The 19,948-nt window shown below is 40.8% G+C and overlaps 1 protein-coding gene across 1 annotated transcript in view; it reads right to left on the bottom strand.

The window, feature by feature from the left end:
* The window catches only part of SRPK1 (SRSF protein kinase 1), an 81,302-nt gene extending 61,495 nt beyond the window's left edge, over positions 1-19,807 (bottom strand). Inside the window, 2 exon segments of the mRNA XM_067753187.1 lie at positions 19,213-19,663; positions 19,666-19,807. Coding sequence (XP_067609288.1) covers positions 19,213-19,663; positions 19,666-19,792 — 578 coding nt within the window. The 5' untranslated portion in view covers positions 19,793-19,807.
* Positions 19,808-19,948: the final 141 nt, after the last annotated feature.

Genomic DNA, 19,948 nt, shown 5'->3' with positions numbered 1-19,948 from the left:
TGAATAAAAGAATACTCCATAAATTCATGCTAATGTTGATGACTATGATGATAAATAAATGAATGGGGAAAAGGGAAAGTTTTCTACTAACAGAATGCTGACCAATAACTATAGAAGGAAATAGTAGAATTAGATAATTACCATTTTGTAACCATCACATTAATAACTGATTTAGGTGAGAATCAACAGTGAATGCTAAAACAGTGAGATTTTGATGAGGAAAAAGTTATTTACATAGGTCAAAGTATCTTCCCACAAATAACTTATGAATTGCAAAGGGGAAAATCGTAATTTTATGGCAGAGAAACTTGGAAGTCACTACCTTATCTCATCAGTCAAAGGTAACATCACCAGTACTGGCAAGGATATCATGTGTCTCCTGATGTGATACACCAAGAAAGATACATTTCACTTAGGTAGTGCCAGCATGCATAAGCTGAATCACAAGGAAACATAAAAACGCAAACTGAGAGACATTCTAGAAAATAAATGGCCTATATTCTTTAAAAATATCAATGTCAGGAAACACAAAGGCAGGCAAAGAACTGTTCTAGATTTAGGAGACACAAAAACTAAATGCAATGCATGATCATGGGTTAGATACTAGACCAGAAAAAAACCTTTTTTCTATAAAGGACATTGGGACAACTGACAAAAGTTGAATAAGATCTACATTAAATACTGTATTAACATTTTATTTCCTATTTTGATAATTATATTGTGATTATGTAAGCGAATGTCCTTGTTCTAAGGGAATATGTCAAGTATTTAGAGATAAAAGGGCACAATATATGCAACTTACTCTCACAGTTCATGTATGAAGGTTTTTTTTTCAGACATCCAGACTTTGCACTGATATGATTAAGCTAGCAACACAAACTTCTGTAGAGCCTGCGTATTTTCTGGAAGGCTTACCCACTTTTATGATAAACAGCCACTAGATGAACAGCCACTATGATAAACAGCCACTAGATGGCACTAGATCACTAGATGTGATCTCCTAACCCCAGCAGCCTAGGATTCTGCAGGGAGCATTTCAGACTCAATTATACTTAAAAAAACAAAAACAGAAAACAACTGGTGACCTTTAATAAAGCCCTATTATATAATAACATATTATTATGTATTAGGCAACCACTACACTCAAAATAGATGTTATCACAATGGCCTATACAGGGCTTACATGATCTTTTCATTGCTCGCCCTTGCCCCCCCAACCCATCTCTCTGACCTTCTCTCTTTAGGTCCATGTTAAAGTGTTGCCTTTTCAGAAAACTTCCTTGACCCGCCTGTATAGAACAGCAGTTAGAGGCATGCCCTCCCCTGCCCTCTGACCTTGCTTCATTTTTCTTCAGCACTTGCCATTTCTTCCTACTCACACTCCCAGAACGTAAGTTTCATGAGAACAGACTTTATTTTGCTAACTGCCTGTAAAACAGAAATACCCAGAAAAGGTATAGGTATCAGACAAGTATCTTCTTTTTATTTTTAGCTGTTACTCATCATTCTTCAGTTGAAGACCATTACACTCCACCCCACCTCCAACCAATCCCCTAATGGAACAAGACTGTGAAGAATATGAAATGTCAAGTGTTGAAGTGTATTATGTAGAAGGAAATCATCAAGAAATTTAAGCAGAAGTAGTGCTTTAGAAAAATTCTTCCGACAAGAAGGTGGTAAAAATGTAGGAGGACTGGAAAGCAAAGATGCAGGAGACATAGCCACGGTCTCTGGTGTCAGGAGTTAGGTTTGATCCTGGTTCCATAGTCTACCAGAGCGCCATGACTTTGGATGAACTGCTAATTCAAGAAGCTCTCTGTCCTTCAGTTGCCCAGTATGTAAAACGAGGGCAGAAAAACATCTACCTCGTGGGGAACACAGAGGTTATTTTATTCTATATCAGTACCTGATACATAAATTTTAGCATTGCATGTAGGAAATAACGGAAAAGAAACAAGCAAACATCTATTTACTTATTTAACTTATTTTTACCGAGTGCCTATAGGTATGTCAGATACCTTTCCAGGCACTGGAAATGCAGCTGTGAGGGGGGAAAAAAAAAAAAAAAGAGTCCCTGGTCTTCATCATACTAGCACAAGGTGACAAAAAAATAGCCCTAATTTATCTGAATCTATCTGGGTTTTGAGTTTCTGCTGGTGAATAGCTAAAGTTGGGACAGCAAGTCCCATCAAAGTCCTCTCTCAACGTCTCTCAAGGAGACAGATGTTCTATAATGTCAGGCTATGAGAGGGGCTATAAAGAAAAATTTAAAAAGGTAAGGGGACAGAGTATGCTGACATTTTAAATAGGGTTGTGACGTTTTAGTAAAGAGGTAAGAAATGCTAGAGTTTTATCTGGAATGATTCAAAAATAAAACTGAGGGGCTTCCCTGGTGGCGCAGTGGTTGAGAATCTGCCTGCCAATGTAGGGGACACAGGTTCGAGCCCTGGTCTGGGAAGATTCCACGTGCCACGGAGCAACTGGGCCCGTGAGCCACAACTACTGAGCCTGCGCATCTGGAGCCTGTGCCCCACAGCAAGAGAGGCTGCGACAGTAAGAGGTCCGCGCACCACGATGAAGAGTGGCCCCTGCTTGCCGCAACTAGAGAAAGCCCTCACACAGTAACGAAGACCAAACACAGCCAAATAAATAAATAAAATAAAACTGAAACTCAGGAGGAATAACTGATTTGAAGATGATGTGTTTGGGTCTTAGAAATGATTTGGCTTCAAAAGACAAACTAAAAGCTGACTGGAGGAACTTTCCTAATGGTCCAGTGGCTAAGACTCTGCACTCCCAATGCAGGGGGCCTGGGTTCCATCCCTGGTCAGGCAACTAGATCCCGCATGCCACAACTAAGAGTTCACATGCCGCAATTGAAGATCCCACACACTGCCACAAAGATCCCGCGTGCTGCGACTAAGGCCCGGCACAGCCAAATAAATAAATAAGTTAACAACAAAAAAAAAGCTGACTGGAAAAAGCACCTTAGAAACTCTAGTTTACTTACATGTAAATTTCAGTCTTCTATTTCTTCCTGCCTTGGGGAATGAATAATTGTAGGATCTCCTATGCAGAGAACTATCTTCTACGGACTGTGTTATGGGTTCAACTGTGTCCCCCCAAAAAGACACATTGGAGTCCTAACTTCCAGTTTCTCAGAATGTGACTATTTGGAGATAGGATCTTCATAGAAGTGATCAAGGTAAAATGAGGTCTAGGATGAGTCCTGATCCAATATGACTAGTGTCCTTATAAAAAGAGGAAATTTGGACACAGACTAAAACACATAGAGGGAAGATGATGCACAGATACAAGGAGAAGATGGCCATCTTCAACCTTGCTGACAACTTCATTTCAGACTTCTATGCTCCAGAAGTGTGAGACAATAAATTTCTGTTGTCTAAGCCACCCAGATTGTGGTACTTTGTTCAGTAACCAGAGCAAACTAATAGAGACTAGAAGAAAATCATATTTGTGTACTTATCTCCCTTAAGAAATCCCCTTGAGGAGAAGGCTTAACTCTGTTTATTTTTTTAATTAATTAATTAATTTATTTTTTTTGGCTGCATTGGGTCTTCGTTGCTGCACACGGGTTTTCTCTAGTTGCGCAAACGGAGGCTACTCTTCGTTGCGCTGTGCGGGTTTCTCATTGCAGTGGCATCTCTTGTTGCGGAGCACAGGCTCCAGGCACGCGGGCTTCAGTAGTTGTGGCGCACAGGTTCAGTAGTTGTGGCTCTCAGGCTCTAGAGTGCAAGCTCAGTAGTTGTGATGCACGGGCTTAGTTGCTCTGCAGCATGTGGGACCTTCCTGGACCAGGGATCGAACCTGTGTCCCCTGCACTGGCAGGCAAATTCTTAATGACTGCACCACCAGGGAAGTCCCCTTCATTCTAAGTCATTTTTGTATTCCTTCTGGAGTATCTAACCTGATGCAAAAATTTAATTAGATACTATTTTAAGTTGCAGGACCTACACACAGTGGAACTCAATAAATGCTAAATTTCTCCCACAACCTTTTCCATATATATCTTTCCTGACAGATAATTTCTTTCTTTTGCAAACTGACAAACTGAATTTAATTTCTGAGGCATACTCAAGTAGCAATCTCAACTCAGTAATCCTAGGAGCTAGGGTTTGGCAGCATTGAAACAAAAATTTGAGTGCCTAAATTTATCAGATGATATATACACATAATTAAATATAAACTATCCCTGATCTTTAGGGACTCTAACCCAAACTAGACCTGATACATATGTATAGGAAATACCAACAGGTGAGTTAAAACCATTAGTTCAACACATGAATAGTAATAAGAAGTGTTACATAAAAGTCAAGGGTAAACCCATTTTAGCTAAGGAAGGAAGCATGAGCATGGGAGTAGTCACCAAAGCACTATACTCCTAGCTGAGTACTGAGCTAGGCATGCACGTACAATTTCAGCATCAGAATCTCGCCATCTGCAGATAAGGCAACTCAGACTCAAGGAAGTCAAATGATATTGTCCAAGTTCATCCAACAACCATGTTGGAGGCAAGCTGGAACCTGGGACTGTGTGATTCAAGAAAACAAGCTCTTTTTTAATAAACAGTATTTGAGCATATACCTATTCTATCCTTCCACCTACAACATGAGCTAAGTTAGCTAATTTATCTCATTATATTCTATTTTTTTTAAATTTATTTTATTTATTTATTTTTGGCTGCATTGGGTCTTCATTCTGTGCACGGACTTTCTCTAGTTATGGCGAGCGGGGACTCTTCTTCGTTGCGGTGCGCAGGCTTCTCATCGCAGTGGCTTCTCTTGTTGCGGAGCATGGGCTCTAGGCACACGGGCTTTAGTAGTTGTAGCACATGGGCTCAGTGGTTGTGGCTCGCAGGCTTCTAGAGCACAGGCTCAGTAGTTGTGGTGTATGGGTTTAGTTGCTCTGCAGCATGTGGGATCTTCCCAGACCAGGGATCGAACCCGTGTCCCCGGCACTGGCAGGCGGATACTTAACCACTGTGCCACCTGGGAAGCCCTCTCCTTATATTCCTAATACTAGCAAGAAATATGCAACATACAATTCCTGCAAAATCTATTCTCAAAGGCATAGGTAGTCATAGGAGTATCAAGGGAGCTTGCCACCAAGCTCACGTATAGACAGAACCTGACATCTGTGGTCAAACTGCTTGGCTTAAAGGACATTCAAGGTCCTTCACAGGCTGAAGGGCAGCACCACAATCAAGAACAAAGTGAATGAGAAGATACAGTTGCCCATAAATTACCTTTATATTAATTACAACATAAGGCCACCTTAGTATTTCAGGAAACAAAAGTTCACAAAGACCACCCCCAAAAGAATGGGTAGCATTGTTTAAAATGCCTAATCACTCAGAACAAAGAAGTTAGAATTTGAGTAAATTAAATAATATATAAAGGTCATCAACATGACTCATGGTACCAACACCAAACTTCAGGCCATTGATGACAACTCTTATACTGGTGACAATTCTTATATAGTGGCTAAAATATATATCAAATGTTCTCAAACTTTTTGATAAGCAATCTTTAAATACCTATTATGCAAAGCATGTAAGCCACCAAGGAATTTATTACTCAATAGCAATGAATTATACCTGGCCTTAACCTTCATCTATATAACCAAAGGCTTCATCATGGTACAAATGAATATGATTTTTATTTATCTAGCTCCTGCCAACTAACTTTTGTGTCCAGTGCTACTATACTTCTCTGAAAATGAACAAAGTATAGTTAACTTATTTTGTGGTTTCTGACAACTTTCTGAAAGCATTCCTTGTTAAAGTAGTTGAAAAACTAGATACTCTGGTCTTCACAGCTAATCGCATGGATCTTTTTGAAATTCCCAAAGTTAATCTTCCAGGAAGAGGTACACAGAACCACAGATCTCTTCCACAACTGTGTTTACTATAACTTTAAGGGGAAGGGCTAGAGATAGTATTAGACCTAATAATTAGGCCAATTAGTAACTAACTCTCACCCTGAAGATTCTACAGCAGAGATTACAAACTGTAGGCTGTAAAATCCTGCCCCTAAACTTCTGTTTATAATGGTTAAAAAAAAAAAAAATCAAAATAGTTGTTGAGAAGCACATAAAAACCAAGATTTCCAGGGTCTCTCAAAAAATCGAAAGATCTGGTAACACAACTCATCTTCTCACAGGACAGATGAGAAAGCCCACTCCATACATTCTAATAACCACCATTCCCTTTTGGCTTACTGATAGCATGCTTCAGAAGCCATATACTAAAAATAAATCAACACAATCACAAATTACTATATTTTCAATATTCATTTTAAACTAAGAACACAGATGACCCAAATTCTACAAGATTTAAAAAAGCCAAAGATGTAAAATGAAAGCAAAAGTTAAACAAATGAATCTGTGTACCAGGTGGTAACATAATCACACAGCAAGGAACTAGCTCACATAACTTTAAAATTCAGTAATTTGACTCTACATCCCTATTAAAATACTATGCCCTAAGAAGAACAATAAGAAGAAATCATTAGCTTTCTTCAGTAATCATACTACTGGTTGTAGTGTTGACATTGTCATTCTCAGACTATTCTGTATTTATACTGTGGGAAAAGAAAATGAATAATCATGTTGGTGCTGTTAAGAACTGGGGTTTTCAACGTGGGAGAAAGGAGATAGAGATGTAAAATCAAAGAAGATAAGGAAAGTCCCTGGGTCATTTAATTTGATTTTTAAGTATAACTTGAACTCATGATTTTTTTTTTTTTTTAAGAGAAAAAACAGGGCTTCCCTGGTGGCGCAGTGGTTGAGAATACGCCTGCCGATGCAGGGGACACACGTTCGTGCCTGGGTCTGGGAGGATCCCGCGTGCCGCGGAGCGGCTGGGCCTGTGAGCCATGGCCGCTGAGCCTGCGTGTCCGGAGCCTGTGCTCCGCAGCGGGAGAGGCCACAGTGGTGAGAGGCCCGCGTACCGCAAAAAAAAAAAAAAAGAGAGAAAAAACACAACTTCAACTTATTTCCTAATTAACCACAAAAAAGGCCTAGAAACAATGACTAACTCAGTAGAAATAAGCACCTTAAGTGCCCAGATTGTGATCTCCAAATGTCATTTCCCACTAAAAGGCTTCTTAGAGAAAGGTCTATTTCTTTGACTGGGGCAGAAAATGTACAAGTCTGGACAAACTGTCACACCAGATAGCAAAAAGCTATCAAAGATGTCTCAGGCTGAGACAAATGACTCAAGGGTAGGACAATCAATAAAAATAACAACTATACATGCTACAAAATGCATGAGCATTAAAAACATGTTAAGTAAAAGAAGCCAGTCATAACAGATCACGTATTGTACGATTCCATTTATATGAAATATCCAGCCTAAGCAAATCCATAGAGACAGAAAGTAGATTGGTGGTTGCCTATGGTTGGAGGTCAGGTAGCATGGGGGGTAATGAGGACTGACTGCAAACGGGTACAGCGTTTCTTGCTGAGGTGATGGATATATATTTCAAACCTACTAGATCATGGTGAAGGTTGCACAACTCTGTGAACATACTAAAAATCACTCAATTATACACTTTAAACAGGTGAGTTTTATGGTATATAAACTATACCTCCATAAAGCTGTACAAAACAAAAACAAAACTACAATGGACTGAACCACAAATATGTTTAAATCTGTGTGTTCATAATCAAATAAATCTTATTGGTCATTTTGGAGGATGCTAGGAACCCAGCTCATTATTTTTAAAACTGGAAAGTATAAAGTATTTATCCAGTCTGTCATACACATGAAGTCTCTCCCTAGATAAGCAAACAGAAGAGATAAAGTTTCTGTTTACACAAGTATTACAATTAATAAATTAAAGAATAATAGAATACTATCATTTTGCAACCCCAAATCAAATCAGGGATCTAGGCAATAATCAAAGGCCACTAACATCACAAATAAAGAGTCAACCAAACAGTAGGTGCCATCTGATAGAAGTATACAACACCACCAATGAAGCTGTCTAGCAAAAAATCTGCAGGGACTTCCCCGGTGGCACAGTTGTTAAGAATCCGCCTGCCAATGCAGGGGACATGGGTTTGATCCCTGGTCTGGGAAGACGCCATATGCCACAGAGCAACTAAGCCCATGCACCACAACTTCTGAGCCTGAGCTCTACAGCCCGTGAGTCACAGCTACTGAGTCCACGTGCCACAACTACTGAAGCCCGTTCTCCACAGCAAGAGAAGCCGCCGCAATGAGAAGTCTGCGCACCGCAAGGAAGATTAGCCCCCCTTCGCCGCAACGACAGAAAGCCCCCACGCAGCAATGAAGACCCAACGCAGCCAAAAAGAAATAAATTAATTTTAAAAAGTTTGCAAAGAAAGAAGAAACAAAAACTATGCAGAACCTATAGATAAAAAGACTAGAGAGACTTTTAAAACAATGGCAAAGTTGGATATTTGATATCAACTTGTGTTAAAAAATTTTAGGTGTCATAATAGTACTGTAGTTATGTTTTTAAAAATTAAGAGTCCCTATCTTACAAAATGATAATGTCTAGGGTTTGCTTTAAAATAAGATGGAGGGGAGTAGGAGAAGATGAAACAACATCAGCCATAGCTGATAACTGTTGGAAGTTAAGGTGGATATATGCAAGTTTATTTTGCCATTTTCTCTCATTTCATACATATTTGAAAATTTCCACAACAAAGCTTTTAAAAAGACAATCACGGGCTTCCCTGGTGGCGCAGTGGTTGAGAGTCCGCCTGCTGATGCAGGGGACACAGGTTCGTGCCCTGGTCCGGGAAGATCCCACATGCCGCGGAGCAGCTGGGCCTGTGAGCCATGGCCACTAAGCCTGCACGTCCGGAGCCTGTGCTCCGCAACGGGAGAGGCCACAACAGTGAGAGGTCCCCGTACCGCAAAAAAAAAAAAAAGACAATCATGCTGTCAATTCTGCACAACCTTGGAATTACTGCATTTCACAAACTCAAACATGAAAATGTCTCCCACCATTTTACATCTCTGAATGGTGAATTCAGAGATGGTGAATTAAAAAACCAACAGCATCTTAAATTCGATGAAAAAACTGTAAGATTACAAATATATTTAGATATCTATTTCTCTTTAACTAAATTATTACTTGCATTGCACCTGGAAAGGAAGACTTAAAAAAAAAAACTCTTAGCTTTCTGAATTTTCTTATTTGCTTGGGATTAATTCAGTTACAGTGAGAGAACCATTAAAATGCTTCAGCCAATATAAAAATGAACTTAGTCCCCAAACCAGCATTAGTGGTAGACAGGACCTGGGGAACACTAGGCAAAAGTCTATCTAAGGTGGGTAAAAAACAAAAAAGCTTGCTGCAGTTATCCTACCAGGTCTAAAAACTTGAGTAAAAATAGATTTTAGTTGACCAGCCTGTCTTTTCATTTTTAAGAAAAAAAACCTTTTTTTAATACAGCAGGTTCTTACTAGTTATCCATTTTATACATATTAGTGTCTATATGTCAATCCCAATCTCCCAATTCGTCACACTCCCACCCCCACCCCCTGCTGCTTTCCCCCCATGGTGTCCATACGTTTGTTCTCTGCATCTGTGTCTCAATTTCTGCCCTGCAAACCAGTTCATCTGTACCATTTTTCTACGTTCCACATATATACGTTAACATATGATATTTCTTTTTCTCTTTCTGACTTACTTCACTCTGTATGACAGTCTCTAGGTTCATCCACGTCTCTATACATGACCCAATTTCATTCCTTTTTATGGCTAATATTCCATTGTATATATGTACCACATCTTCTTTATTCATTCCTCTGTCAATGGGCATAGAGGTTGCTTTCATGACCTGCCTATTGTAATGACCTGCCTATTAGCTGCAATGAATATTGGGGTGCATGTGCCTTTCTGAATTATGGTTTTCTCTGGGTATATGCCCAGTAGTGGGACTGCTGGGTCATATGGTAATTCTATTTTTAGTTTTTTAAGGAACCTCCATACTGTTCTCCATAGTAACTGTATCAATTTACATTTCTACCAACACTGCAAGAGGGTTCCCTTTTCTCCACACCCTCTCCTGCATCTGTTGTTTGTAGATATTTTGATGATGCCCATTCTAACTGCTTTGAGGTGATACCTCACTGTAGTTTTGATTTGTATTCCTCTAATAATTAGTGATGTTGAGCAGCTTTTCATGTGCTTCTTGGCCATCTGTATGTCTCCTTTGGAGAAATGTCTATTTAGGTCTTCTGCCCATTTTTGGATTGGGTTGTTTGTTTTTTTAATATTGAGCTGCACGAGCTGTTTATATATTTTGGAGATTAATACTTTGTCCGTTGATTTGTTTGCAAATATTTTCGCCCATTCTGAGGGTTGTCTTTTTGTCGTTTGTAGTTTCCTTTGCTTTACAAAAGCTTTTAAGTTTCATTAGATCCCATTTGTTTATTTTTGTGTTTATTTTCATTACTCTAGGAGGTGGATCAAAAAAGATCTTGCTGTGATTTATGTCAGAGAGTGTTCTTCCTATGTTTTCCTCTAAGAGTTTTGTAGTGTCCAGCCTTACATTTAGGTCTCGAATCCATTTTGAGTTTATTTTTGTGTATGGTGTTAGGGAGTGTTCTAATTTCATTCTTTTACATGTAGCTGTCCAGTTTTTCCAGCACCACTTATTGAAGACACTGTCTTTTCTCCATTGTATATGTTTGCCTCCTTTGTCATAGATTAGTTGACCATAGGTGCGTCAGTTTATATCTGGGCTTTCTATGTTGTTCCATTGATCTATATTTCTGTTTTTGTGCCAGTACCATATTGTCTTGATTACTGTAGCTCTGTAGTATAGTCTGAAGTCAGGGAGTCTGATTCATCCAGCTCCGTTTTTTTCCCTCAAGATTGCTTTTGCTATTCGGGGTCTTTTGTGTCTCCATACGAATTTTAAGATTTTTTGTTCTAGTTCCATAAAAAATGCCATTGGTAATTTGATAGGGATTGCATTGAATCTATAGATTGCTTTGGGTAGTAGAGTCATTTTCACAATATTGATTCTTCCAATCCAAGAACATGGTATATCTCTCCACCTGTTGGCATCATCCTTAATTTCTTTCATCAGTGTCTTATAGTTTTCTGCGTACAGGTCTTTTGTCTCCCTAGGTAGGTTTATTCCTAGGCATTTTATTCTTTTTGTTGCAATGGTAAATGGGAGAGTTTCCTTAATTTCTCTTTCAGATTTTTCATCATTAGTGTACAGGAATGCAAGAGACTTCTGTGCATTAATTTTGTATCCTGCAACTTTACCAAATTCACTGATTAGCTCTAGTAGTTTTCTGGTGGCATCTTTAGGATTCTCTATGTATAGTATCATGTCATCTTCCAACAGTGACAGTTTTATCTTCTCTTTTCCGATTTGGATTCCCTTTATTTCTTTTTCTTCTCTGATTGCCGTGACTAGGACTTCCAAAACTATGTTGAATAGTAGTGGCAAGAGTGGACATCCTTGTCTTGTTCCTGATCTTAGAGGAAATGCTCTCAGTTTTTCACCATTGAGAATGATGTTTGCTGTGGTTTTGTCATATATGGCCTTTATTATCTTGAGGTAGATTCCCTCTATGCCCACTTTCTGGAGAGTTTTTATCATAAATGGGTGTTGAATTTTGTCAAAAGCTTTTTCTGCATCTATTGAGATGATCATATGGGTTTTCTTCAATTTGTTAATATGATGTACCACACTGATTGATTTGCGTATATTGAAGAATCCTTGCATCCCCGGGATAAATCCCATTTGATCATGGTGTATGATCCTTTTAACGTGTTGTTGGATTCTGTTTGCTAGTATTTTGTTGAGGATTTTTGCATCTATATTGGTCTGTAATTTTCTTTTTTTGTTGTATCTTTGTCTGGTTTTGGTATCAGGGCCTCATAGAATGAGTTTGGTAGGGTTCTTTCCTCTGCAATTTTTTGGAAGAGTTTGAGAAGGATGGGTGTTAGCTCTTCCCTATATGTTTGATAGAATTCACCTGTGAAGCCATCTGGTCCTGGACTTTTGTTTGCTGGAAGATTTTTAATCACAGTTTCAATTTCGTTACTTGTGATTGGTCTGTTTATATCTTCTATTTCTTCCTGGTTCAGTCTTGGAAGATTTTACCTTTCTGAGAATTTATCCATTTCTTCCATGTTGTCCATTTTATTGGCACAGAGTTGCTTCTAGTAGTCTCTCAGGATGCTTTGTATTTCTGCAGTGTATGTTGTAACTTCTCCTTTTTCATTTCTAATTTTATTGATTTGAGCCCTCTCCCTCTTTTTTCTTGATGAGTCTGGCTAATGGTTTATCAATTTTGTTTATCTTCTCAAAGAACCAGCTTTTAGTTTTATAGATCTTTGCTACTGTTTTCTTTGTTTCTACTCTGATCTTTATGATTTCTTTCCTTCTGCTAACTTTGGCTTTTGTTTTTTCTTCTTTCCCTAGTTCCTTTAGGTGTAAGGTTACATTCTTTGAGATTTTTCTTGTTTCTTGACGTAGGCTTGTATTACTATAAACTTCCCTCTTAGAACTGCTTTTGCTGCATCCCATAGGTTTTGGATCGTTGTGTTTTCATTGTCATTTGTCTCTAGGTATTTTCTGATTTCCTCTTTGATTTCTTCACAGTGATCTCTTAGTTATTTAGTAACGTATTGTTTAGCCTCCATGTGTTTGTGTTTTTTACGTTTTTTCCCCTGTAATCGATTTCTAATCTCATAGCGTTGTGGTCAGAAAAGATGCTTGATTTAAATTTTCTTAAATTTACTGAGGCTTGATTTGTGACCCAAGATGTGATCTGTCCTGGAGAATGTTCCATGTGCACTTGCGAAGAAAGTGTAATCTGCTGTTTTTGGATGGAATGTCCTATAAATATCAATTAAATCTATCTGGTCTATTGTATCATTTAAAGCTTGTGCTTCCTCATTAATTTTCTGTTTGGATGATCTGTCCACTGGTAAGTGAGGTGTTAAAGTTCCCCACTATTATTGTGTTACTGTTGATTTCCTTTTTTATAGCTGTTAGCAGTTGCCTTACGTATTCAGGTGCTCCTGTGCTGGGTGCATATATATTTATAATTGTTGTATCTTCTTCTTGGATTCATCCCTTGATCATTATGTAGTGTCCTTCCTTGTCTCTTGTAACATTCTTTACCTGAAAGTCTATTTTATCTGATATGAGTATTGCTACTCCAGCTTTCTTTTCATTTCCATCTGCATGGAATATCTTTTTCCATCCCCTCACTTTCAGTCTGAATGTGTCCCTAGGTCTGAAGTGGGTCTCTTGTAGATAGCATATATATGGGTCTTGTTTTTGTATCCATTCAGCAAGCCTATGTCTTTGGTTGTAGCATTTAATCCATTCACATTTAAGGTAAATATTGATGTGTATGTTCCCATGACCATCTTCTTAATTGTTTTGGGTTTGTTTTTGTAGGTCCTTTTCTTCTCTTGTGTTTCCCACTTAGAGAAGTTCCTTTAGCATTTGTTGTAGAGCTGGTTTGGTGGTGCTGAATTCTGTTAGCTTTTGCTTCTCTGTAAAGCTTTTGATTTCTCCATCGAATCTGAATGAGATCCTTGCCGGGTAGAGTAATGTTGGTTGTAGGTTCTTCCCTTTCATCACTTTAAGAATATCATGCCACTCCCTTCTGGCTTGCAGAGTTTCTGCTGAGAAATCAGCTGTTAATCTCATGGGAGTTCCTTTGTATGTTATTTGTCATTTTTCCCTTGCTGCTTTCAATAATTTTTCTTTGTCTTTAATTTTTGCCAATTTGATTACTATGTGTCTCGGCACGTTTCTCCTTGGGTTAATCCTGTATGGGACTTGCTGCACTTCCTGGACTTGTGTGGCTATCTCCTTTCCCATGTTAGGGAAGTTTTCAACTATAATCTCTTCAAATATTTTATCAGGTCCTTTCTCTCTCTCTTCTCCTTCTATAATGCGAATGTTGTTGCATTTAACGTTGTCCCAGAGGTCTCTTAGGCTATCTTCATTTCTTTTCATTCTTTTTTCTTTATTCTGTTCCACAGCAGTGAATTCCACCATTCTGTCTTCCAGGTCACTTATCCGTTCTTCTGCCTCAGTTATTCTGCTACTGATTCCTTCTAGTGTATTTTTCATTTCAGTTATTGTACTGTTCATCTCTGTTTGTTCGTTCTTTAATTCTTCTAGGTCTTTGTTAAACATTTCTTGCATCTTCTCGATCTTTGCCTCCGTTCTTTTTCCGAGGTCCTGGATCATCTTCACTATCATTATTCTGAATTCTCTTTCTGGAAGGTTGCCTATCTCCACTTCATTTAGTTGTTTTTCCTGGGGTTTTATCTTGTTCCTTCATCTGGTACATAGCCCTCTGCCTTTTCAACTTGTCTATCCTTCTGTGAACTGTCTTTTCACTTTTAATATAGGAGTTCCTAAACACCCACCACTTTTAGCACTTCAACAAGTTGCTGGTTTCAAGTAGTAATCTAAAGAAACATGGTAAACTGGCAAGCCTCTGGGCCTCACTGTAGAAGAAACACTAATGCAAATAAAATTTACTAACGTACATAAACTTACTGAGAAAGAAAAGAAGACAAGAAAATATTTCTAAGAGCAATTCTAAAATGCAATTCTAGCAGTACATAATTTTGAAAGTACATACTTTAATGGAATCACACAAAGTTAAAAATGCAACTTTTTTTAAAGATAGGAAAGTTGACATCAAAAATTTCAAAGGTAAAAAGCAAAGAAACAGATTAGCTACATATAAAAAAATTAATTTATGTCAAAAACACACTATAAATGTAATTTGAAAGGCTAACAAGCTGAGAAGTACAAATCTGTCACATAACAAAAGGTATATTCTTTTTTTTTTTTTTTTTTTTTTTTTTTTTGCGGTATGCGGGCCTCTCACTGCTGTGGCCTCTCCCGTTGCGGAGCACAGGCTCCGGACACGCAGGCTCAGCGGCCATGGCTCACGGGCCCAGCCGCTCCGCAGCATGTGGGATCTTCCCGGACCAGGGCATGAACCCGTGTCCCCTGACTCAGCAGGCGGACTCTCAACCACTGCGCCACCAGGGAAGCCCCAAAAGGTATATTCTTAATAAATAGCTCTTAATATCAAGAAAATGATCAACAATCCAACATAAAAATGGACAAAAGATAGTAGCAGGTCAATAAATATATCCTCCAAATGGTCAACCTTTTAGTAATAAAAGAAATTAAAACAAGATACCTTATAGATTACCGTCTTTGGGAAGCTTTTTCAAGTAATACTGTCCAGTTCTGGTGGCTAAGCAGGAGCTAGAAGAATATTCCCACTCCTAATATTCTGGCTAGAGCAGCCCTTCATTTACCTCCTTCAAATGTCACCTTATCAATGTGTCCTCCATCACCCTATTTAAAACTGCACCCCCATTTCCCACTTCTCAATCCCTTTATCTCAGTAAAATTATTAGATATGAAATCCATTCTGGGATTATATTCCATAGAAACAATTTTGAAAGCAGACATAGGGACCTCCCTGGTGGTCCAGTGGTAGAGAATTCACCTAACAATGCAGGGGATGTGGGTTCGATCCCCAGTCAGGGAACTAAGATCCCACATGCCAGGGGCAACTAAGCCCGCATGCCACAACTACTGAGCTCACGTGCCTCAACTAGAGAGCCTGCATGCCACAGACTACAGAGCCCACCCACCCTGGAGCCTGTGCGCCACAATTAGAGAGAAGCCCGCACACCTCAACGAAGATCCCACATCCTGCAACTAAGACCCAATGCAGCCAAAAATAAATAAAATAAATAAATCATCTTAAAAAAAAAAGCATACATAAATTGTCTTAAATTATAAAAACCTATAACAAACAGATGAAGGCACACAGCTCTTGATATACACATTGAAAACTGAATGCTCAAAGGGAGATATAACGTTGTACCCTTTAAGAGACATACCCAATGGGCCATGAAAGTGTACCTGAACACCCATGCATCCTGAGGTCCCTTATTCACAAGCCTCTGTTCACTCAGCCTCTATTCTTATTTGTCCTCAGATACACCAAAAGGAATTGTCACTTGGAGACAGCAATGGTTAGTATCCAGGGCTTTGGGGTATGTCAGATCTGGGTTAGAAACCTAGCTTTAAATTTTCTAGGGGAGTAATCTGGCAAATCTCAATTGCCTTATCTGTAAGGTAAAATAGAGATTATCACCAACTAGTTAATGTTAGTAAACAAGAGTACAGTGTCGGAAAAACTGAAATGGAGAAGGAATTCTTCAAATAAAACTACTAAAGACAACTAAAAATCCCCAAAGTCAGATCTTTCAGCACAGTAAAAGAACCCAAAGGAAACAAATCCTAAAGAGCACTGAGCTGGAAGGCAGGAGCCCTGGATTCCAGTTTTGACACTGCTACAAACTGGTTCAGCTCCATGGGAATATTATTTAAAGTATGTAGATTCTAGTTTTAAGATCTACAAAATCAGGGGACTGAAAATCCCTTCCACCTGTTCCACACCATGACTAAATTACTAGGATGTTATTTACTGTTGTACATCCATAATTTCTAAAATTTTTCATTTAAATGTTTGGTTTTTTTAAACTTCAAGTCCTGATGAGTTTTCATTATGACTGAGCTACCAGTCATAACATATAAGACTGTTTCCTTAACTAAGTAATCCAAGGTCAGATTGCTAAAACGCGGCAAAATCAGAATTCAAACCAGATCTGACTCACTCCAAAGACCAAACTATCGCACCCTTCTCCCTCAGACTTTCTCCCAGACTAATCTCCTGGTAACTAGCAGCTTGCCTTTGCAAAATGACTAGAAGTCAGAAGTGCAGTCAAGAGTCAAGGAATAAAGTCAAGTTACCTGAGACAAGTGGGGCTTGAACTTCTGACACAGTACTCTAACCAAGTTAATTAGTTAGACATTTCAAGTACTTAAAAGGCGGCTGGAGAAACCAAAAAAAAAAAGTAATATTATCAAGAAAAACTATTAATTGAAGACAAAATAAAAAATTAAGCACCTCTGAAACTATAAGTAAATGGGGGTGGTTCAAGGAGTCAAGTTGTACAAGATGAAATATTCAGTAAAATAACTAATTATCTGTACTACTCACTTGCTTTTGTGCAAGTGACTCTAGGTTACCCACAGTAGTGAATGGAGGAGTAACAGATAATCCAAAGTACGTATATTCAGCTTTACAAATAAAGCATATGGTCTAAACAGATAATCCACGGGGCTTCCCTGTGGCATAGTGGTTAAGAATCTGCCTGCCAATGCAGGGGACACAGGTTAGAGCCCTGGTCCAGGAAGATCCCACATGCCTTGGAGCAACTAAGCCCGTGCGTCACAACTACTGAGTCTGCGCTCTAGAGCCCGAGAGCCAAATACTAAAGCCCACGTGCCTAGAGCCCGTACTCTGCTGCAACAAGAGAAGCCACCGCAATGAGAAGCCTGTACACCACAACGAAGAGTAGCCCCCACGCGCTGCAACTAGAGAAACCCCACGCACAGCAACAAAGACCCAATGCAGCCAAAAATAAATGAACAAACTTATTATAAATAAATAGATAATCCAAAGTACTGAATATCTGGTGTTAAAAATAAAGTATATGATCACCCATACATATTTATCTCCCAAATTATAGGCTGATTCAGGCTAATATCAAGGTTAATTTCCAAGTGGAGAAACCAGGACAGATGAAATCTAAATAATACAGTGAATAATAAAATCACCACCTCCTTACATCAGCAGAAAACATATGGTTTTATAACACATTCACATCAGCTCCACAGAGAGTAACAAAACTAAGGCTGTGCATGCACGCTCGTGCACGCACACACACAGAGTAACATTTAAATTCCCACTGCACGGGAGAACCAGGTTAGCTCCTGGCTGTTTCCATTAAACCAATCTGGGAGTAAAAACTGGTTTTTGAATCATCCACACGTGGATAATCAAGAGGCAAATTAAATACACACACAAACATATATAAACTCACATTTAAATGCACTGGTTACCAAGCACTTCAGAAAATAAAAAATTTCATAGGACAGTTGATAGAAATGAAGCAAGAGGTGAGGTCACCTACCACTTTAGCTCTATTGATAGAAGTCATCATTTGCTCTCCTGAAACATTAGGCAGCTGCCGAAAACAATACACAAACATACACACATGCACACATGCCCGGATCTTGTATCATCATTCAGAAAGAAAACCTAGGAAAGCCTCTGAAATGAGTTTTATCAACTCAGAAACACTTAGATGGTGTACAACTCCACGTAGATCCAAGGAAATGGAAGTGTCATGAAAATAATGCATTTTTTTTCTGAGTACAAGTGTCTAAAAGACAATTTCCAAGGCCCTCTGCAATTAAATGTGAGTACAAAAGTTCTTCAGACTAAGCCTCACTTGCAGAAGCCCTCTACTGGGCGTTTCTATGACGTTCTGACCAACTTTTGTGTTTCCCACAATAGCGCTAAACCACGATTATGCATCCTGCTGATAAAAACCGGCAAGTGGCACTTAACACACCAAGCCAAAATCAGCAACAGCGTTGGCTAAAGAACTTCCCCGTCACCACTGTGATGCCCACTCCAGAAGGTATCTGCATTCAGTGCGAGGACTTGAGGTTCCGCGAAAAGAGAAGCAGCAACAGAAACCGGCTGCATACCCCAGAGGGCTGCCTGCAGACTGCAAGGAAGGCCAGGTGCCTGCAGGCTCAGGAAGTTGCCTAACCCAGGGGAAAGCTCCATGCCCTCCTCTATAAAAGGGAGCGTGTGGCTGGCAGACCAAAATACAGAAAATTCATTCAAGAATTCCAGGCCGCCTACCCTGCAGAAGGAGGAGGCAAATTAAGACGCTGGGAAGCAGGTATGGAAAGAGAGCAGGGTTCACAAACTGATAGTGATCTACCAGCTCCGTGGGGAGGCTCAAACTCGGGAAGCTTGTGCCTCCTCTCTGGAGTTGGGAAGGTAAGGTACCGGTCGGGCTACGGTCCTCTCCCAACAGCCCTTTCCAGAAGGCGCGGGGCTGCTAAGACGCAAACCTGGCCTCCAGCAACAGAAGCTCCCGCCCACATGGTTCACAGGGCGCGACCCTCCTTGGCCGCCCCGAGGCCATGTGGCTGCGGCCGCCGGGTGTCCAAACCCGGTGCACGTTCAAGGCGTGAAACCAGAGACGAGGTGCGGGGGCAAATCCAAAGAAAGGGATGTTGGGGGGTGAGACTCACTTCTTCTGGGCTTTGTCCTTCTTGGCCTTGGTCCTTTTCTTTCGGGCCTGGAGCGCAAGCACTGCAGGAGAGAGGGATGGATGAAGGGCGAATGGGTAGGAAAGGGAGAGACCAAGGTGAGGGTGGAGACCCAGCAGGGGCGCGAGGCCCGGGTACGGGGCCTGCCTGAGGGGCGGCTCCGGGGCAAGCGCCGCGGCGTCGGCCAGGCGGCCGCTCAGGGGTCTGGCGGCCCACGGATCGCAGAGCAGCGCCCAGGCGGGGCACGCCGGAAGGGGCTCAGGCCGGGTCAGGGGGCTGGCGCGCCGGGGTCGGCCTCGCCTGCCGAGGGCCGGGCCCTGGAGTGGCCCCAAGGGGCGGGCCGGCCTGGCCGGGCAAGAGAAGCGATGACTGCCGGCGCGGAAGGACGCCGGAGCTCCGGGGCGCGGACCGGCTGCCCAGAGGCGGGGGGTGAGGGGCGCCGCACGCCCGGGGACCGGACGGCGGCGCTTAGGCTAAGCTCCTGGCGTTGACCCGGGCCTTGCCCCGGCGGCCGTTGCCCCTCGTGGCGGAGGCCGCTCCACCGCTCACCTTTCCGCTCCATGGCGAAACCGGTAACTGCCTGGCGCTTGCGCACTCCACTGGCGATGACTCCAGCTCCCGCCGCGGCCCAAAACCAAGCCCGCGCACACCCCGCCCCCCAGTTCCCGCCCCGCCCACGACGGCGCGCGTCTGCGCGTTGAGCGCGGAGCCTACCACC

The sequence above is a fragment of the Pseudorca crassidens genome, chromosome 10 (assembly GCF_039906515.1).
Source record: "Pseudorca crassidens isolate mPseCra1 chromosome 10, mPseCra1.hap1, whole genome shotgun sequence".
Lineage (NCBI taxonomy): Eukaryota > Metazoa > Chordata > Mammalia > Artiodactyla > Delphinidae > Pseudorca > Pseudorca crassidens.
The sequence above is the reverse complement of the archived record's forward strand: the minus strand, read 5'-3'. Positions and strand labels throughout refer to the sequence as shown.